The sequence below is a fragment of the Grampus griseus genome, assembly GCF_964374135.1.
Source record: "Grampus griseus genome assembly, chromosome: 5".
Taxonomy (NCBI): Eukaryota; Metazoa; Chordata; class Mammalia; order Artiodactyla; family Delphinidae; genus Grampus; species Grampus griseus.
The window spans coordinates 35258519-35278091 of NC_138998.1; the positions used below are offsets into that span (position 1 = coordinate 35258519).

General features: G+C 37.6%; 1 protein-coding gene across 5 annotated transcripts in view; it reads right to left on the reverse strand.

Moving 5' to 3' along the window:
- The window catches only part of PLCH1 (phospholipase C eta 1), a gene marked incomplete at its 5' end in the record, with an annotated part of 212634 nt that overhangs the window by 88053 nt on the left and 105008 nt on the right, over positions 1-19573 (reverse strand). For all 5 annotated transcript variants that reach the window (XM_082655618.1, XM_082655617.1, XM_082655615.1 and 2 more), the window contains 2 exons: positions 7786-7956; positions 11236-11364. In XM_082655618.1, coding sequence (XP_082511744.1) covers positions 7786-7956; positions 11236-11364 — 300 coding nt within the window. The remainder of the gene's footprint in view (positions 1-7785; positions 7957-11235; positions 11365-19573) is intronic.

The following is a 19573-nucleotide window of genomic DNA, read 5'->3' on the forward strand; positions in this document are numbered from 1 at the left end:
ACTGACACTGAGAATGGTTATCACAACCAAAGTCATAAAATCATTAAAAGGCAGCACCAAAGTTCAAATTTCAACCTTCTCAATTCAACTCCAAAGCTTTTTCTTTTACCTTGTATCTACTGTCTGGGTGTTTTCTTTATTTCTGCTAAGAAATTGAAATACTTACTTTTAAAAGTGATTATTTTTTTCAGTATAGTTGAAACTCCTGGATCTTAACTTTTGAAATTTTTGCAACTTTCAAATCAGTTATCATAATTTGACCTCTTTGATGATTCCAGATTGGAATGACTCCCAAAACACACGAAACACAAAATCATAATATAATTTGCAAAGAATTTTAAGGTTCCTAAACTCTTTTCCATTTATTTTTACTGAAGTAACATATCCATAATTAAGTCAGTCAAAACAGAGACGCTTATGACTAAAAGCAGAATTCCCCCTTTATACGCAGAGCCACTGTCCAGAGGTAATAATGCCAACATCTCTAGATATTTCTTGTGGAATGAGTCTTTATACTCCTAATTATTATGTTAATGATGTTATTTTATATTTCATATACTTTAAATATTATCTCTTAACTTTTTATTGTTTTTAAATAAAGACAACTCTTCTGGGCCAGCAAAACTAACTTTCGCCCTCCATCAATCCTCCCAATACAGTTATATCTTAACTTTTATTAAACTACAATTCAGTGTGTAAATTGTCCTGAATATGCAAATGTTAACATTAGGTCTATTGTATAATCTGATTGTGTTTCTATTCTTATAGAATTTTCTTCTGATTTAACTGCTGGAATTCCCATCCATTCATTTAATTTGTAATGTCCCTATCCAAATTCTTCCCAATGACTCTAATGGTCTCTTGGTATAATTTTCCACATCAAAGGCAAGAGGGCATCCATGAATTCCATTTTTTCCACTATAAAAGTCCTCCTTTTTCCAGGCTGGTTAAGTTCTAAAATTTCACTCCGTTTTTTGTCCCAATTTCATTCTGTCACTCTTATCAAAGAGCACTTGAGAGGTAAATTATTTATTTCTTGCACATATTTTTGTGTGTGTTTTTTATTCTGTGCCCACATTTGGTTGACAAATTGACCAGGTAGAAAGTTCTAGGTCGGAAATCATTGCTTCATGATTTTTGGCTTCCAGAGTTGCTGTTGAGAAGTCTGATGCCATTCTGATTCCAATCCTTTTTACAGGACCTGTCTTTGTTCATTAATTTGATAAGGCTTTTTTTCCCCCTTTCTGCAAGTCTTTAGGGTTTCATTTTATCCTTGGCATTGCAAAATTTCACTTTGATTTGTCTCTGCGTGGATCTTTTCTACATTCACTGTGTTTGGCACTCAGTGGACCCTACCAATTTAGACATTCCTCCCTTTGGGCTCTAATCATTTTTTGTATTACTTATTTGATAATATCCTCCCTTCTATTTTTTCTTATCTTTTTCTGTAACTCCTGTTATTCAGATAGCGGAACTTCAGGATCGATCTACTAATGTCCTTATATTTTTTCCATTTCTTTCCTGTTTGTTCTCCTTTGGGGACAATTTTCTCAACTTTATCTTCTAAGCCAACTAATGAATTTAGTTCTCTGCTCTCTTCTTCCTCTGAATCTTCTTTTCTCATAGCATCTTTCTCTTGTTCATGGCTGAAGTTTTTTTAATCGCTCTGCTGTATTAATGTCAGTTTTTAAAGTTTCCTTCTCCCTGCATTGCCTCTATTTCCTCCAAGTTTCTTGATTCTATTTGTTTGCCTTTGTCTCTTTTTTATAGCAAAGAATTTCCTCAAACGTGGTAAGCTTTGGTTATTCAAAACCCATTTTTTAAACTGACTATTTAAAAACCTATTTCAAACTAAGGCAAGAAAAAATTGGCTGGAAGCTCTGTATTCATGAGCAGAGCTTACTGACTAGTGGGCTTCACTGTAGAATTCTCTGGCTGGACTCAGGAAATTTCTGATGTAAATATCTTTAGGGGTTTTTTTTCCTTGGGTTGGTGTGTTAGTTTCCTAGGACTGCTATAATAAAGTACCACAAACTCAGGGCTGAAAACAACAGAAACTTATTCTCTCTCAGTCCTGGAGGACAGAAGTCCAAAATCAAGCTGTTAAAAGGGATGATTCCCTCTGGAGACTTGGACGGAGGATCTATTCCATACCCCTCCCCTTGCTTCTGATGGCTGCTGGCAAATCTTGGCATTCCTTGGCTTGGAGCTTCATAACTGCAATCTCTGCTTCCATCTTCACACAGCCACCTTCCCTCTGTGTGTCTATGTCCTCTTTTCTGTTGCTTATAAGAACACTCATCATTGGATTTAGGGTCCACACAAAATGTAGGATAATTTCATCTTAACATCCTTAAGTACATCTACAAAGACCCTACTTCCAAATAAGGTCACATTTACGGATACTGGGAGTTAGGACTTGGACATATCTTTTCAGGCTACTATTCAACCCACTATAGTCTGTAATATGCCTCCAAGGAAAATTTTCCAATGTCCTACTTGTAAGGGATAAACCTGGGATCTGAACCTTGGAAGAGGGTTATGGCTCTCACACTTCAATGCATAAATGTTCATTTAATCTTTGTATTCATATCTATTTTTGTGAAACAAACCTCCCAAAACTTAGAAACTTAAAACCACCAGCACTTATCAATACTTGTTCACAATTGTGTAGGATGGTAAGTGGGACTGAGTCCAGCCACATGGTTATTGTGTTTTCACCTAGGGGTTACTCATGTGACTGCAGGCATCTAGTCAGGTGACTACAGTCAGATGGTCCAAAATGGCCTCACCAACATGACTGTGGCTCGTGCTGGCTGTTGGCTGGGCCCCTTCACATCATCTCTCCTCCTCAGAGAAACTACCTGGCTTCCTCACATGACAGTCTAACAGCCCCAACAGGGCAAGAGTGGAACTGCCAAGGCTCCCTGAAGCCTACGTTCCTTGTACATCTAGTGTGCTACAATCCATTAGTCAAACCAGGTCACAAAGCCAGCCCAGATTCAAGGGGCAGAAAAACAGACTCCACTTCTTGATGGGAGGAGAGGCAATGTCACGCTGCAAAGCCACACACATACAGGGATGTGGGAGCTACTGTAGCCATCTTTATAAACCATCTGCCACGCTCCCCATGTTCCAGTGCCCACGCTCAGGTGTGCCTGGTATGCCTCAGTCCAGATTCTTCTGGTCCATCCTCCTCCAGCTCTTATTTTCAGTTTTATGCCAGGGTGGAGAAGGGACAGCTGTCCTGCTGCAAGAGGTAGGGGAGAGAATCTGGAGCCCTAACTACATCTGGATCAGACTTCCAACCAGTGCTTGTGTTTTCAACCCCTGCTCTTCTGTTTTCAGAGTATCATGTAAATTTCATTTTTGATCTTCCTTGGGTTCTTCTGGGCAAATGAACATGCTTTGTGGTTTCCTTCTCCGTGGGCTTGAGTTTCAGTGCTCTGGGGTCTCCTTTGGATCAGACAAGTTTTAAGATTTTGTTGTTTCTGTTTCCTCTCCCATTCTCTTTGTCCTTGTGGTTTTACAGGGGGGGAGAGGTCTTTTTACTGTATTTTTGGGTAATTTCAGCAGGGAGTAGAGAAACATCTCTAAATGAATGGTCATTCAGTTTCCAGCTGAATAAGACAACCATGAGAGCTATTTATCTCCCCAAAATGGCTACTCTCACTCATCCAAAAATTAATCCACAAATTTCAAAGCATTTAAATACATGACTATTTCACAGAAAAATGTCATTTGGGAACTATATTCAAGGGAGAAAAAATATTACATGACATAATTACTCTGAACAGTCTCTCACTGCTTTAACTGTGAATAATTAAGAAAAATGAAACAAAGTCAGGAAAGCTTCTTAAAGAACTGCTTTTATGACGAGGAGAATGATTTAAAAAAAAAAAAAGAAGATAAAGGTACACTAGCACCAGAAAGGGGTAGTTATAGCAAAGAAGAATTTATAATTATTTCTCACAAGAGAGGTAAGATTAGAATGACCACGACTCTCACCAAACCAGTCTGGATTCAGTAAAGGACAGTGAAGGGAGAGGGAACAAATGACACCTATAATTGGATCAGAAGAATCAAGGGAATATTTCAGCAGAAAGAATAAAAAAGCAAAATGAGCAACTGTTAGAACCACCACAAAGGGATAATGTATAGGTCTATGTCATAAAGTTCAGCAAGAAGAGGGCGCGCTAGCATGGGATCAGAAAAGTTCTGAAAACTCCCCTGGAATTAACCATCCACATGCATATTTCAGAGAAAAACACTACATAAATAGAAATCTGCTTTTGACTTATCTATGGAAGTAGCTTTTGCTCTTGGCTAACAGCTAGAAGGGTTTGAAAACTATAAGGACTCTTCAATATTCCTGCCTTCTCTTCCTCACTCTTCAATCCATGAGAAACAAAAAGATAAAGAGAAGGTAGAGGCTTGCTAAGAAAGGTTGTCAAGGAGAGTGGGGGGAACGAAATCAATTTCTCACTCCTGAACCAAAACTCTGAAAAGAATTGAACTCAAAACACATTCAGCGCCAGTGCCAAAAAATGGATAGGAACTCTGGAAGAGATGAAGGTTGCTTTTTGGCAAACAGGGGAAAAAAATGAAACAAAGAGCCTCAACCAACCCACGTACTCTGGAATCACAGACTAGTGGACATCTGTGATCTTGATCTGTGGATGCAAGGAAGCAATGGAAGAGAAACCTCAGCCAACTGGCTTCTTCCTTAACTGGCACTTCTTCACAGATATAAAAGACAGTAAGAATTTACCTTAGCACATCATATTTTAAGGATGAAAGTCCTAATCAAACAGCAGTTGGACCTGTCAAAGGCATAAATTCATTGTGCAAAGAGCTTCAGTGGAATAAAAATCTGACTCACGGGCCAATATTTGAACTCCCATAATCCCGGACAGCATATGTGGCCGGCAGTGATATTTCATTTCACAACTCAGTAAATCTGTAAAATCGGAATACTCTGGTGTCTACACCAATCTTACACCATCAGAAACGAATGAATTACTGCCATATGGATCATCAAATTGCCTCAGGTTCGTTCCACTGTGAAAATCCCATTTTGAAACTCAAAACCCCACAAAACTCTTGACTAATGACTCTCCTGCTGCACTTTTAGATCATGTCCAATTTCTCTCTGTTTTAAAGAATGCTGAAATGCACAACTTTATAACTTTTTTTTCTATACACAATTATTTCCTTAGGATGAACTACTAGATGTAAAATGGATTGGTAAAAATTTTATATATTATATACAATTTAATGATAAAACTGCCCATAGAAAGATTGTACCATTCCACAGCTTCACCAGAAATATAAGAAATGGACACCATGTTTGGTAGTATATTTTTTTAACCTTTACTAATTTGATGGGTGATATATGGTCTCTTAACATTGTAAATCAACTATACTCCAATTAAAAAAAAATTTAAAAATGGAAATAATACAGAAGCATATTAAAATAAAAAGTAAAATTCAAAAAGTCTTGGTTTTATTTCACATTTTTAAATTACTAGTGAAGGATGAACATTTTTAATAGATCATTGACATTGTGCAAATTTTTTTATATGTTTCAAATGTTTTGCACATTTTTCTATTGGGTAGTCATCTTTTCCCTCAATTGTCTGTGGAAGTACTTTCCATATTAAGGAAATTCACTATTTCTCTCTTTTGTATATTATAAATATTTTCCAAGTTTGCACTTGACATTCATTTTATGATGTTTGATATATTGGACCACATATAAAGTTTCAGGACATTAATATTTTCCTCTTGATATATGATAATTTAAAAAAATTTCTTTCATGTTATACCCATATGTAGCTTCAAGCTAGTTTAGAAAATTAAACTGGAAACGCGTAATCATTTGCCAGGAGCAGATGTCACAGAACACTGGCTTCTGTTTCCCCCAACTAAAATTTACTGGTTGAATGTCAATATAACAATAGGAGGGAAGAAACATATGCCCCTTAGCAAGTGACATCCACTATTGCTATTCAAATGGATTGGGTAAATTCCACTAGCACAAATGAATTTGAAGTCGCTTTCTTTGAACATTTTAATTTCTCACACTGCTGTGCTTCTGAATATCTCTGTCAAAGGGCTTTCACATTCATCATCCCAATCAATTTTCAATCTGACATTGTGAGATAAGAAAGGTAGGTATCAGCTCCCCTTTGTACAGATCAGGAAACCAAGGCTCAGAAACAGTACTGATTGGCCTGCCCAAGATTCTCCAACTGATAAAGCTTGCAGGATATGAAATGCAGATTTTCTGTACTCCTGGTCTAAGGTTCTTTCCACTATACTGTGAAGAGTTCTTCTGATGACAATGCAGGAGTAGTTATAATTGCAGGAAACAGGGAATAATGATTTAGAAAGGGCATGGTCTCTGGGGAAAATAATTCTTCTATTACCCCATTCCCATTTTCTGCCTGCCTTAACAGCTAACTTTGTTAATGGAGAATCTCTGCCTTTGCCAAATTATCAAACTAAAATAACTGATTTTGATAAAACATTTTGCTAACACTATCTGGCTTAATCCTTAAAGCAACAACAAAATGTATAAAATCTGGATCTGTAATTCCTAAAATGTATGTGATTGTGGTAATGGGATAAAGTAAAATATTACCAGGTCTAGTGTCTTTTTTCTGACACCACCAACACTGACTCTCCGACACTAGCTGGGTATCCAGCAATGCAATTCAGTCATGACGCTTACCATCTGGAGTCAGCATTAGACCCTGCAGGGCTCAGTCCCACAGGCTAACCCTGCTTCAGATGTCGCAGATGAGGTCTCAGGCTACCCCCACTTCTGCCTGGCCTACTACAAATTTGGGAGTTCTGGACATTACTTAAAACAGTAAAAATAGATTTTAATAAGTAACTGTTGCAAAACGGAAAAAGAGAGCTCAGTATAGAACTGGCTTATTTGCGAATACAAGTGGGGATTTATAGCCCAGGAGCAAGATAGGGGTCAGTGGAGGCATAAGAGGGGATTCTGGCTAATCCGACCTAACAGGATTCTTCCTGAAATGCAGGCCAGGCTGATCAAATATCACCCAGGGAATAGTGATAGGCGAGGAATTTTATCAGATATTGAGGACGATTAGATATCGAGGATGGAGACTGGTTAAACTGACAGGATTCTTGCTACAGCTGGACTCTTAAGGACAAGGCCAAAGGATGGACCCTTCGAAAAACTGGCTCAAAAGAGCCTGCTTAGAGTTTGTTTCATTAAGGAGAAAGTCTTTGTCAATTCCCACAACTCAGTTTCCAAGATTCGCCAGAATGACTCACAGAATTCAGAAAAGTGCTTTACTTACTATTACTGGTTAATTATAAAGTATACAGCACAGCCAAAATGGAAGAGATGCACAGGGCAAGGTATGAAGGAAGATATTTACCAATGAATTACTATACTGCTAGTTAAGAATTATGTCATAGTTAATAAATGTCTAGCTATGTTATTACTATAAAGAAAACATTACCATGGTATCTGAAAGGAAACACATGAGTTAATTGCCACTACTCTGTGGAAAAATATGCATATTTAAGGTTAAAGATTGTATAAGTGTTCAGTTTGTCACTCCCTCTTTAAAGATGCTGGAAACACATTTTAAATAACTCATAGATAAGATTTTTGTGGAATTGTGATATTTACCCCTCTATTCTAAATTTAAAGAATATCTACACCCAACCTCAAGAAAAACTCATGTATCTTTCACAAGTATTCTTAAGTAAACATTCAGTTTAACAGTCTAATGATACCTTTTGCTCCACCTTCAAAAACTGAGCCAGTTCTTCCACAGTTAGGTGATCTTTCTTGTCACTGTAGCTCAAAAGCAACAAATAAAGGTCCCGTCTCAATGACATCATTTTGTAAAAAACACAGAACTCTTCAAATGTCAAAGTTCCCTGATTCTCATCTGTATCAGCTTCCTGAAAGAGGCATAGAAAATAACAAGGCAGTGTGAGAGTTTGAAATAGGAAATTCAGTAGCCGGAAATAATATTTACTATAAAAAAGGCTAATACACATTTCACAAATGGTAAATGAGTTCTTTTCAAGCACACATGGATCAATTTAAAAACTGACTATATATTAGGCCACAAAAAAGTTTCAAATTATAAAGAATCAACCTTATAAAAACTAATTTCTCTGATCACAGTAAATTTATAAAGCAACAAACAAAGCTTAAAAAAAACTGTGTCTGGAAAAAACACATTTCTAAATAGGAAATGAAACGTACAGAAGTAAACGCATGTACCACGTGTTACAACTTGTGTGATGTAGTAGTTAGAAGGAAACTTGAAGTTTTCAATGTATAAGCAATGTAGATTAAAATCAGAGAAGCTAATAATTCAACTCCAAAAGCTAGAAAAAAGTTAAGCTAAAGAAAATAGAAGGAAATAAATTATAAGCAAAAGCAGAAAGCAATGAAATAGAAAACAAGCAGATATAACATCAAACGTTAGCAATTAAACCCAAAGCTGGTCTTTTGACAAAACTAATAAAAGAAATTTTGGACAAGACTAATCAAGAACAAAAGAGAGAAAATACATTTAATACATGATGAAAATTCTAGTCTCTCATCAGCTTCTGACCTGCGATTCAATCAAATATAATTTTTACCTATAATAGAATCTCTCTTAATTCTGCATAGGTAGCTTATTGCTCTTACAGCCATCAGCATCATTGGTACCTTTTCCTCCATAAAAGCCTGAAAAATCCATCTGGACTGATCACTAGTTGAAATTATTTGCTCCTAGTAATTATTGAGCAAGGATCTTTCGCCACGTACCTGCTTTCGGATTGGCTGAATTTGTCATAAAACCATAAAACTGTTGGGGATATATAATGAAAAACCAATCCATTTACATGATCTCCTTTATTTTTAGTGAACACAGCTGTAGCTGAGCAAAAACTGACAGGGACTGAATGGCATTTTGAAATTCATAGATGTTGTGACATATAGTCAGCTGGTATGTGGTTTTAAGTACAGTTTTGAAAGTCAAAGTGTGTATAAAAATATACTTTTTTAAACTTTGCTAACTTTGGGTCAATTCTGAGCAACCACTTAGACCAATATTTAAATCATACACTGTTTCTCTGTGATGCTGTTGCTTTCTGTCATTTTAAAGGCAGAGACAGATTGGTCTAGAGAATACCAACATTTTTGGTGTTTGAGGCTCTTGGTTGTAGAGTCTTTGCATCCAAAGAAAGTAGGTCTAATGTTCATATTTCTGCCATAAGTTTGTTTCAAAATATCTAGACCTGGATAGAGAGATGATACATTTTTCAAGACTTCCTTGGAAATGCCTAAACCATTAAGAACAGTAAACTCTAAGGTTTAAGCAATAGCATCAAAGACTTCAAAAGAAGCTATCCATACCTTAAAAGACTATTTTTAAAAGAAACCAGCTGAATCTTGTACTGCAACAAAAAGGCAAAGAAAATTCCAGGAAGGCTTTAATGTCTTTACCAGCAACTCAGAAAAAAAAGTTCCTTAAAATAATACTAAGATCTTTGTTTCCATCACTCCACCCTGAGCACTCACAGAACTCTGCTACATGCAAGACCTATGATAGAAATATTCTACATACAATAGAAGTCCAGCTGCTTCTCTAGTCACTGCCGGCTTGAGAAGTCTTTCAGTCTTTAAATCCAAGGTCATAAAAAGAGACCTTACTGTTTTCTTAAAACTTCTCTAAAGCATTAACTTTGAACTTACGAGACTTTTGACATAAATATTTCCCGGTTTACCCTCTAAAATACTCAGTGTATTAGAGATAAAATGTGTCTGAAGGAGGAAAAAATACAGAAGTAAAAATAGTTTAATATCTTATGTTACTTCTCTATCTTATTTCCAAAAAGTACCCCCCAAATCATTATTTTTGTAGGTATAGATTTTGCCCTCCTATTTAAGTGTGGCCTCTCTGATTTAATCAGAGCTATCTCTCCAGTACTATGAATATCTCCTATGGAAAGGAATGCATGGGGAGGTGGGACTCGAAATAGAACAAAAGTAAGATGTCACAGGGAGTGCCAAGAACATGGCAAACCTTTCCATATAACTTAAAAACAATTCACTCTGTGACAACTCATTTCCCCTCCAAAGTCCCTCATTCCATCTCTGGTTCCTTTTATAGACTATCTCATTCCTTCCTCTTCTTTCCATTCTCTTCAGTGCAATGGGACCCAGTTCCCCCAGTGCAAACCATCTCCAGCTTCCAAGGACAAGACCACAGGACCTGTGACCGTAAGAGGTCACAGATCGAAGCCATCCTCCATCTTCCATTCATTGTTGCAACTCACCCCTCATGCTGTTTCTGCCCTTACCATCTCTGATAACACGAGGTTAGAAAACAAAGGAAGCACAAAACATTAAACATCATAAAATATAACGCTTATACTTAATTTTACATATTAAAAATATCACCTACCTAGTCACTTAGAAAATCACTGCAAAACATGGATTATACATATGACTTATCTCCAAATAAGAGCATTTCCTGAATTAGTAGTCTACTAATTACTAATAATCTAACATGTCTTTGCACCAACTTTAACTTAACAGAACTCACTTTTGCACCTTAGGTGGAAGACTGAGTACAATCCCAGCTGGGGGCCACAGAATAAGTTTGGGCCCATGGATTTTCCTCCAGAACTTACCAACAGGGAAAGAGCATCTCATCTAACACCAACAAGCAGCTGGAGTGAACTTCTGGAGGGCTCCCTAAATGGTAGAAGTGATACAGCGCTTCTAAGCCTTAAGGATTCTAAATCTTAAACTCCTCTGTAACAAAATAGAGGGCTCTTGAGGATTTCCACGCGTGCTATTTTGTCGTGTTACTCAGTCTTTATTCTGATCCTCACAACAGACCATGAGGTTGGTAGATGAGATCTTATCATCCTCTCCAAGTGACTTGATCCCATTTGCTCCATTATTTAAGTACCAGGTTAAATGCTTAGAATTACTCTCTGAAAATGGCAACAACAACAACAAAGCACTTTAGGAAGTGAAACTGTGGATGCATGTTAAGTTTAGGAAGTTTTCCTTGATGAAATAAAATGCCTCTGTCTTCAAAGAAAAACAAAACAATACAGAGTAGTAATATTAGCTTCCAACAAGGCAAAATAGCCTTTTGAAATACCTCAGTATATCGATAACCTCCAACGTGTATTTTACATAAGGCCAATCCAATTGTGAAAATATACCTGAAACATTTGTCTGACTTTTCTTCGGGGCAGATTGACATTTAGTTTGTGCATCAATTGGTGTATCTCTTCAATGTTCAATAAGCCATCACCATTCTTATCAGCTTCCTCAAAGGTCTGCTTCACCCACTTGCAGAAAGGTCAAGAAAAACACTTGCATTTTCATCAAAATAAAAACTGCTTTCACAGAATACTCACAAGGACATTTATCATTCACACCAAACTTGAGAAGAAATTCTTTTGAGGAGGACCTGCAATCCACAGGCTCTTAGTGAGCTACTAACAGTGACAACAAAAGGAACTGGGGGAAGGAGAGCACATATAGGTGATTCCCTTCACTGGGAAATGAGAGTCAAACCATATTACTCTGGGAGCTTCTTTAAGATTTTATCCAAACTGTTAAAGCATCTCTATGATGTGATGAGACCCCATGTATACCAAATTTAGGCCTTATCTTCTCCATCTATGACCTTTCATCCAGCATTTTTTTTTTTTACCTTCACAATATCCCTACACAACATGATCTTTTCAATTCCCTTTTCTCAGTCCCCCTCTTACAGTTAGAAGCTTAGACCATCTCATTCAATCTCCTCATTGTTCAGATGAGGATATAAAACTAGAAGAGAGGGAGATATTTGGTAAGAATTAGTAAGAGAACCAGGTCTCAACCCCAGGTCTCCTTCAACTTGGTCTAGCACTGTTTTCTCCTGCACAGAAGGCCTGTCTCTACACTGCTCCTTTTCCTATGACTACCTTTGACAATTCTTACCTAATATCCTCAACTTCTAAATCAAGGCCATTAATAGGAACTGCAAGCCTGATATGATAGAGGTTGTTTCAAAGCTCAGGTATGATACTAGGTGCCTGAGGATATGAGTTTAGATACAAAGGATTTACATCATGTGAACTGAGATTTTAAAAGGCCCCGCCTCTCACTGCCGTGGCCTCTCCCGTTGCGGAGCACAGGCTCCGGACGCGCAGGCTCAGCGGCCATGGCTCACGGGCCCAGCTGCTCCGCGGCATGTGGGATCTTCCCGGACTGGGGCACGAACCCGTGTGCCCTGCATCGGCAGGCGGACTCTCAACCACTGCGCCACCAGGGAAGCCCGCAGAGGGCTTTTTTAAAATGTATGATTCACAGTTGTTAGGGGGTAGATAACAGAAGGTAGGAATGGTATGTACATTTAGAAAACCAAATTGAGCTTCAAAATTCAAAGGGTAATGAAGAGGAAAATAATGAAGATGATGGGAGAAAAACAGAATCAAAGTAAGGGAAAGACTTAGGTTTAAATCTAAGAAATGGGAGAGTGGGAGTAGGTCAAAGGAAGGTGTCAAAGAATAACGTTTGCTTATCAAACAGGTGACATCAAACTGAAAATTTTTCATTTAAGACGAAATATTAACTAACCTCCCAGTAGTAACTCAGAACACTTATACTTCTTAGGTGATTCAAACTACGATTATAGGAGATTATACCTTAGAAAGTAAAAACTGGAAAATTAGTCTTATTTCTCCTAAAGTTAAATAGAAGTGATTTTTCAATCGTAAATATCTGTTTCACATTTTGTTCCCTTTATAACATTTGAATATAACCAGCCCAGTTCTTTCAAATTCAATTGTTCCTCATAGAGTTCAGGAAGGACCTCATTATATATGATACCTGGGAATTAAAGGGTGACCCAGGACCAGGGGAAAAATAACTGAAGAATCAAAGGAGTGAAATATTTGGGCCAATTACTAGTAAGTACCTGAATCTCATTTTTTTCTGTTTTCTGGGAATACAGCACCCATTGCATGAGCTCTATTTCTTTTGACTGTGAACACTGCTCTGTGCCCCACAAAATATTTGGCCAGAGTTCAAAGAAATGAAAAAATGAGTCCAAGGATGGCAGCATTTTCATCCTTTTATTTTATACTTCTTTATCAAAGCATCTCAAAGACTTCTCCAGAGAAGAAGCAGATACAAGCAGACACTAAGCAGGAATATTCTGCAGAAACAAACCCTTTTGGGTGAGCCTGTGTCTGCAAGGCCTTCAGTGTCAACACACAAGCTGGCCTTGACAATTGGTTTAGGGGATCTGGGATTGGTAAGACAGAAACAGAGGCTGACTCAGACCAAGAAATATACACTACTTCTGATTCCATGCTGACCTGGCCCTGTGACAGTGGGTCACTTACATTACCTCTTGGGGCTTCCATTTCTTCCTGTATAATGTCAGTGAGCACAACTAGATGACCCTGAAGCCCCTTCCAACTGTAAGATTCTATGAAAGGAAATACCATTCTCTCTCAGTAACAGTACACATGGTATAAGATATAATTGCAGGTAAAAGTATTCTGATACCTCAAAGTTGTTGTTCATAATTGAGACATGAGTGCCCAAGAAAACCCTGAATTAATGATTCATAGCCAACACATGATAAATTTAAGAAAAGAAATAGTATTTCTGCAAAGAAAAACTAGGAGAGTAAAAACTGAATGAAAAGTTACGGCCTAGTATTGTCTAATCAAAAAACTTTAGAAGAGGGCTTCCCTGGTGGCGCAGTGGTTGAGAGTCTGCCTGCCGATGCAGGGGACGCAGGTTCGTGCCCCGGTCCGGGAAGATCCCACATGCCGTGGAGCAGCTGGGCCCGTGAGCCATGGCCGCTGAGCCTGCGCGTCCGGAGCCTGTGCTCCGCAATGGGAGAGGCCACAGCAGTGAGAGGCCCGTGTACCGCAAAAAAAAAAAAAAAAAAAAAACCAAAACACTTTAGGAGAATGTAAAGCATTGAACGGTATTATTTAGTGCAGGGGTGGGCAAATTTTTTCTGAAGAGGGCCTGATAATAAATATTTTAGGTTTTGCAGGCCATTTGGTCTCAATTGCAACTACTCTACTATGCCATTGTTACACAGAAACTACCATAGACAATACATAAATTAATTGGCTAAAATTTCATGTCACAAAACTTTATACTTCTTTCGATTTTTTCAACCATTGAAAACCCATTGTTAGCTTAGGAGCCCATATAAAAATGTGGTGGGTCAGATTTACCTATAGGCTGCAGTTTTCAGGACCCCTGATTTATAGGGAAGGTGTAAGGCTTCAGTTTACAACACCCATAAAGTCTTCTACAGGTAATAATTTCCCAAGTGGCATTAAGAGGTAAGGTGGGGACACCAAGGAGGAGAATGATCTGATGGAGGAATATGCCAGCATCATCATCTTTGCATGCTGGGACCATCGAGTTTTCAGACATCAATCTATCTGAACAGGAAAAGCAAAAGATTTGCCAATCCTTATCTCTCTTTAGCAATAACAACAGCAGCTACTGTTTATAAAATGCTTAATATGAGCTGGACAGTGTTCAAAGTACTTTGTGTATAATCAACTCATTTGATGGTCACACAATGACATAGGGCAGACCCCATCATTATCGTCATCACCATGTTACAGATAAAGACTCTGAAGTAAAAGAGTTTAAGTCAGTCCCCCAAAGTTACACAGTACACGGCAGAGCTGGGGCTGGACCCAGACAGGGCAGCACTGTCTTGCTCCTTAACCACAATACTGTATTGCTTCTGATAGACCCGAGTACTTCATCTACCTCCATTCAACATAGCCACACTGCAGAAATAACTTGAATTTCACTTTACACTGGATGGATTTTTTTCACACAACTATTTAAGATTCATTATTCTCATTATTCATTCACAGTTGAAATTTTCAGGCCTAATTGAAATGTAATGATAATGAACATATCAGCTCTGTTCTCCTCAATTAATGTTATTAAATTTACATCCAATCAAGGATGTCATTTTGATATTAAGACATTATCTAAACCCCCATCCAATTCTGACAAATCTGTATGAGAATGGTTCTCTGACTCAATGTAACATTCCCTATTTTTGACATCAGCTTCCTCTTCATTATTCATTAATTTCCTATTTCCTTTTCTTTCCTCACTGACATAAACATCAACTCTTCAATATTTCTTGTAAAATTGTTCCCCTGTGTGGTTCTGGGGTACACTCGGTTTCCAGATAGCATATTTTCAGAATATGAAATTCCTCAACTGTCAATCTGATTAATTCAAATATGAAAACTTTCTACTGCCAGTAAACATGGACAAACAAATCATGTTTAAAAAACTATTCACCTAAGCTGGTAAAAATTCAAACTACAGTATTGTAACTTTAGGACATTAAATGTAATCCCCAAAGTAACCACAAAGAAAACAGCTATAGAATTTATATAAATGGGATTTAACTATTTTAATACAAAAAAAAGAAGACATAATGCAAGAAATAAGAGACCAAGAAAGCTATAAGGCATAAAGAAAACAAATAGCACAATAACGGATATTAATCCTTAACAATAATTATTTTAATGTAAATGAATTAAACTCCCCAATCAAAAGACAGATTGACAGAATAGATAAAAACTCATGACCCTACTATATGCTGTCTACAAGAGACTCACTCGAGATCCAAAAACACAAACAGGTTGAAAATGAAAGGATGGAAAAAGATATTCGATGCAAATCATAACAAAAAGAGAGCTGGGGTGGCTATATTAACATCAAACAATAGACTTTAAATCAAAAAAGGCTGTAAGAGACAAAGAAGGATATTATGTATTAATAGAAGTCTCAGTACAGCAGGAAGATATAACAGTTATAGACATTTATGCATCTAATGACAGATCATCAAAATATATAAGGCAAAAATAGTGAAAATTGAAGAGAGAAATAATTCTACAATAATACTTGGAGACTTCAGTACCTCACTAACAAAAGTGGATAGAACAACTAGACAGAACTAAGGAAATAAAGAATTTAAACAACACAATAAACCAACTAGATCTAACAGACATATACAGACACTCTACCCAAAAATAACAGCATATACAGTCTTCTCAAGTGCACATGGGACATTTTCAGAATAGACCACATTTGAGGGCAGCAATTAAGTCTCAATAGATTTAAAAAGATAGATAGCAGAAAGAAGGAAATAAGAAAGATGAGAACAGATATGAAGTAGAAAAACAACTGAGAAAAATCAATGAAACCAAAAGTAGTTTTATCAAAAAGATCAGTAAAATTGACAAAACTTTTGTTAGATGGACGAAGAGAAAAAAAGACTCAAAGTACTAAAATCAGAAGTGAAAGTGGGGACATTACTACTGATTCTACAGAAACATAAAGGACTATAAGATACTACTATAAAAAATTATACACCAAAAAATTGAATAACCTAGATGAAATGGACAAATTCCTAGAAATATAAAACGTACCAAGACTATATCACAAATAGAAAATATGAATAGATCTATAACTAATAAGAAGATTGAATCAGTAATCAAAAATCTCTCAACAAAGAAAATCCCTGGACTTGATGGTTTCACTGGTGAATTCTATCAAATATTTAAAGAACAAATACCAAAATCCTCAAATTTTTCCAAAAACAATTAAAGTGGAGGGAACACTTCCTAACTCATTCTATGAGGTCACCAAAGGCAGACAAAGACACTACAAGATAACTACAGACCATTATCTCTTATTTACACTGATGCAAAAATCCTCAACAGGGGCTTCCCTGGTGGTGCAGCGGTTGAGAATCTGCCTACTAATGCAGGGGACATGGGTTCGAGCCCTGGTCTGGGAGGATCCCACATGCCGTGGAGCAACTAGGCCCGTGAGCCACAAGCACTGAGGCTGCGCGTCTGGAGCCTGTGCTCCGCAACAAGAGAGGCCGTGATAGTGAGAGGCCCGTGCACCGTGATGAAGAGTGGCCCCCGCTTGCCACAGCTAGAGGAAGACCTCACAAAGAAACGAAGACCCAACACAGCAAAAATAAATAAAAATTAATTAATATATATTTAGCCTGAAATTTAAAAAAAAAAAGAAAAATCCTCAACAACATATAGTTGATCCTTGAACACCAGGGGTTTGAATTGTGTGGGTCCACTTATATGGGAAATTTTTTTCATTAAATAAGTACTACAGTACTACACAATCTGCAGCTGGTTGAATCCACAGATGCAGAACCTCAGATACAGAGGGCCAACTATAAAGTTATACTCAGATTTTCAACTGCTCAGGAGGTCTGCACCCCAACTCCTGCATTATTCAAGGGTCAGCTGTACTAGCAATACAATTCAGCAGCATATTAAAAGGATTATACACCATGACCAAGTGAGATTTAGTCCTGGAATACAAGGATGGTTCAACATATAAGAATTGATCAAAGTAATATGCTGCATCAACATAATGAAGAGAAAAACCACAATCATCTCAATTGATACAGAAAAAGCATCTGACAAAATTCAACACCCTTTCACGATAAAAACACTCAACAAAATAGAAATAGAAGAAAACTACCTCAATATAATAAAAGCAATATATGGAAAAACCACAGCAAATATTATATTCAATAGTTAGAGACTGAAAGCTTTTCCTCTAAGATCAGGAACAAGACAAGGATGCCTGCCTTCACCACTTCTTCTCAGCATAGTACTAGAAGTTCTAGCCAGAGCAACTAGGCAAGAAAAAGAAATAAAAGGCATCCAAATCTGAAAGGAAGAAGTATAATTATCTGTTTGCAGATGATATGATCTTACACATAGAAAACCTTAAAGACTTGCAGAAGAGTAGAGCAATACCACACTTCTCACTAATTTCTTTTACTTTGAAAAAGTTATTTTTCATAAAAATACATTAACATGTAATAGTTTATTATAATTTTTAGTGAGATATTTTTGAAATTCTCACATTTAATGTCTTATATGACAAATATCAATAGATTGAACCCACATAAAAACTCTTTGGGGTCTTCAGTTTTTAAAAATGCAAAAAGCGTCCTGAGATCAAAGTCCAATTATGTCAATTTCTCTTGTCAGAGGTTGGTTTAGGAATGGGCCTGTAATAGCATTTCTGGCCACTGATGAGAGGTAGTCTTTTGTGGAGCTCCTGGGAAGTTTTTCTTTGCTCTTAAAAAAAAATGGGGGGACCTTTATGAGAAGAAACTTTGTTCCCTCTGGGCAGGACTTCTCTGTGTTTAGAGCTGCTGCACTTCTCTTTGACCAAAGGGTAGCCAGCTAAAGGACCAAGCCAACATGCTGAGAATGGCAGAGCCTAGGTCTCTAATGACATTACCTAGGTCTCTAATGAGCCACTGAATTAACTAACCCTGAAACCGCTCTATCTCAGATCTCTTGTTCATGAGAAAATGAATATTCTTTATTGTTTGAGGCACTGTTAGTATGGTTCTGTGGCTTGCACCAGAAAGCATTCTCAATGATTCAGTATTTGTTTTTTATCAAATGTAAAGGAGTTAGGAACCAAACTAGCAGGAAAAAGCACAGAAAGTTAATTCCTATGTTTATGTTTTGTTCATTTATGAATCCCAGTTGCATTTATCTGCATGCTGTGAATACTGATGAAAACATCATGGCTCATCAGCTTAGACCTTTACACTGTCAACATCCTTTCAGGGGCTGAATATTTCCAGTCTGCTCCAACAATGTCCTTGGTGAGGGATTATAGCTAAAGCAGCACAAATTTACCACCACTCTGGGAAAAACTTAGGGTGCACATTCCAATGACACCCAAGGAAGGAACTGGTACTATTTCCTACGTGGAGAGGGGGAACATGTATTCTTAAGACCATTCAAAATGTGAGGAAGGGAACCAAAGCGGTCAACGAATCTAACACTCTCACTTTACAGATAAGGAAACTGAGCTCAGAAAGGCCATACATGTCACAGATTGTGAAAGTAAGTCCAGTCCCCTCAGAAGAAGTCTGCACCTCAGTTCACGCAAGCTTAAGTTTCTACGTGTTCTATGCATTCATTTACTTGGGGTGGGAGTGAGGAGGGGACAGAAAGATACTAAGAGTAAAGAAAAAAACAGCAATGGGGGGCTTCCCTGGTGGCACAGTGGTTAAGAATACGCCTGCCAATGCAGGGGACACGGGTTTGAGCCCTGGTCCAGGGAGATCCCACATGCCGCGGAGCAAATGAGCCCGTGCATCACAACTACTGAGCCTGTGCTCTAGAGCCTGTGAGCCACAGCTACTGAAGCCCACACACCTAGAGTCCGTGCTCTGCAACAAGAGAAGCCACCGCAATGAGAAGCCCACACACCACGACGAAGAGTAGGCCCCACTCGCTGCAACTAGAGAAAGCCCACACGCAGCAACAAAGACACAACACAACCAAAAATAAATAAATAAAAATTAAATTAAATTTAAAAAACAGCAAGGAAAGTGGATTTAAGCCTCAAAATTATGGGGAAAAAATATAGTCTAATACACACACACACACACACACACACACACACACACACACACACTCACAC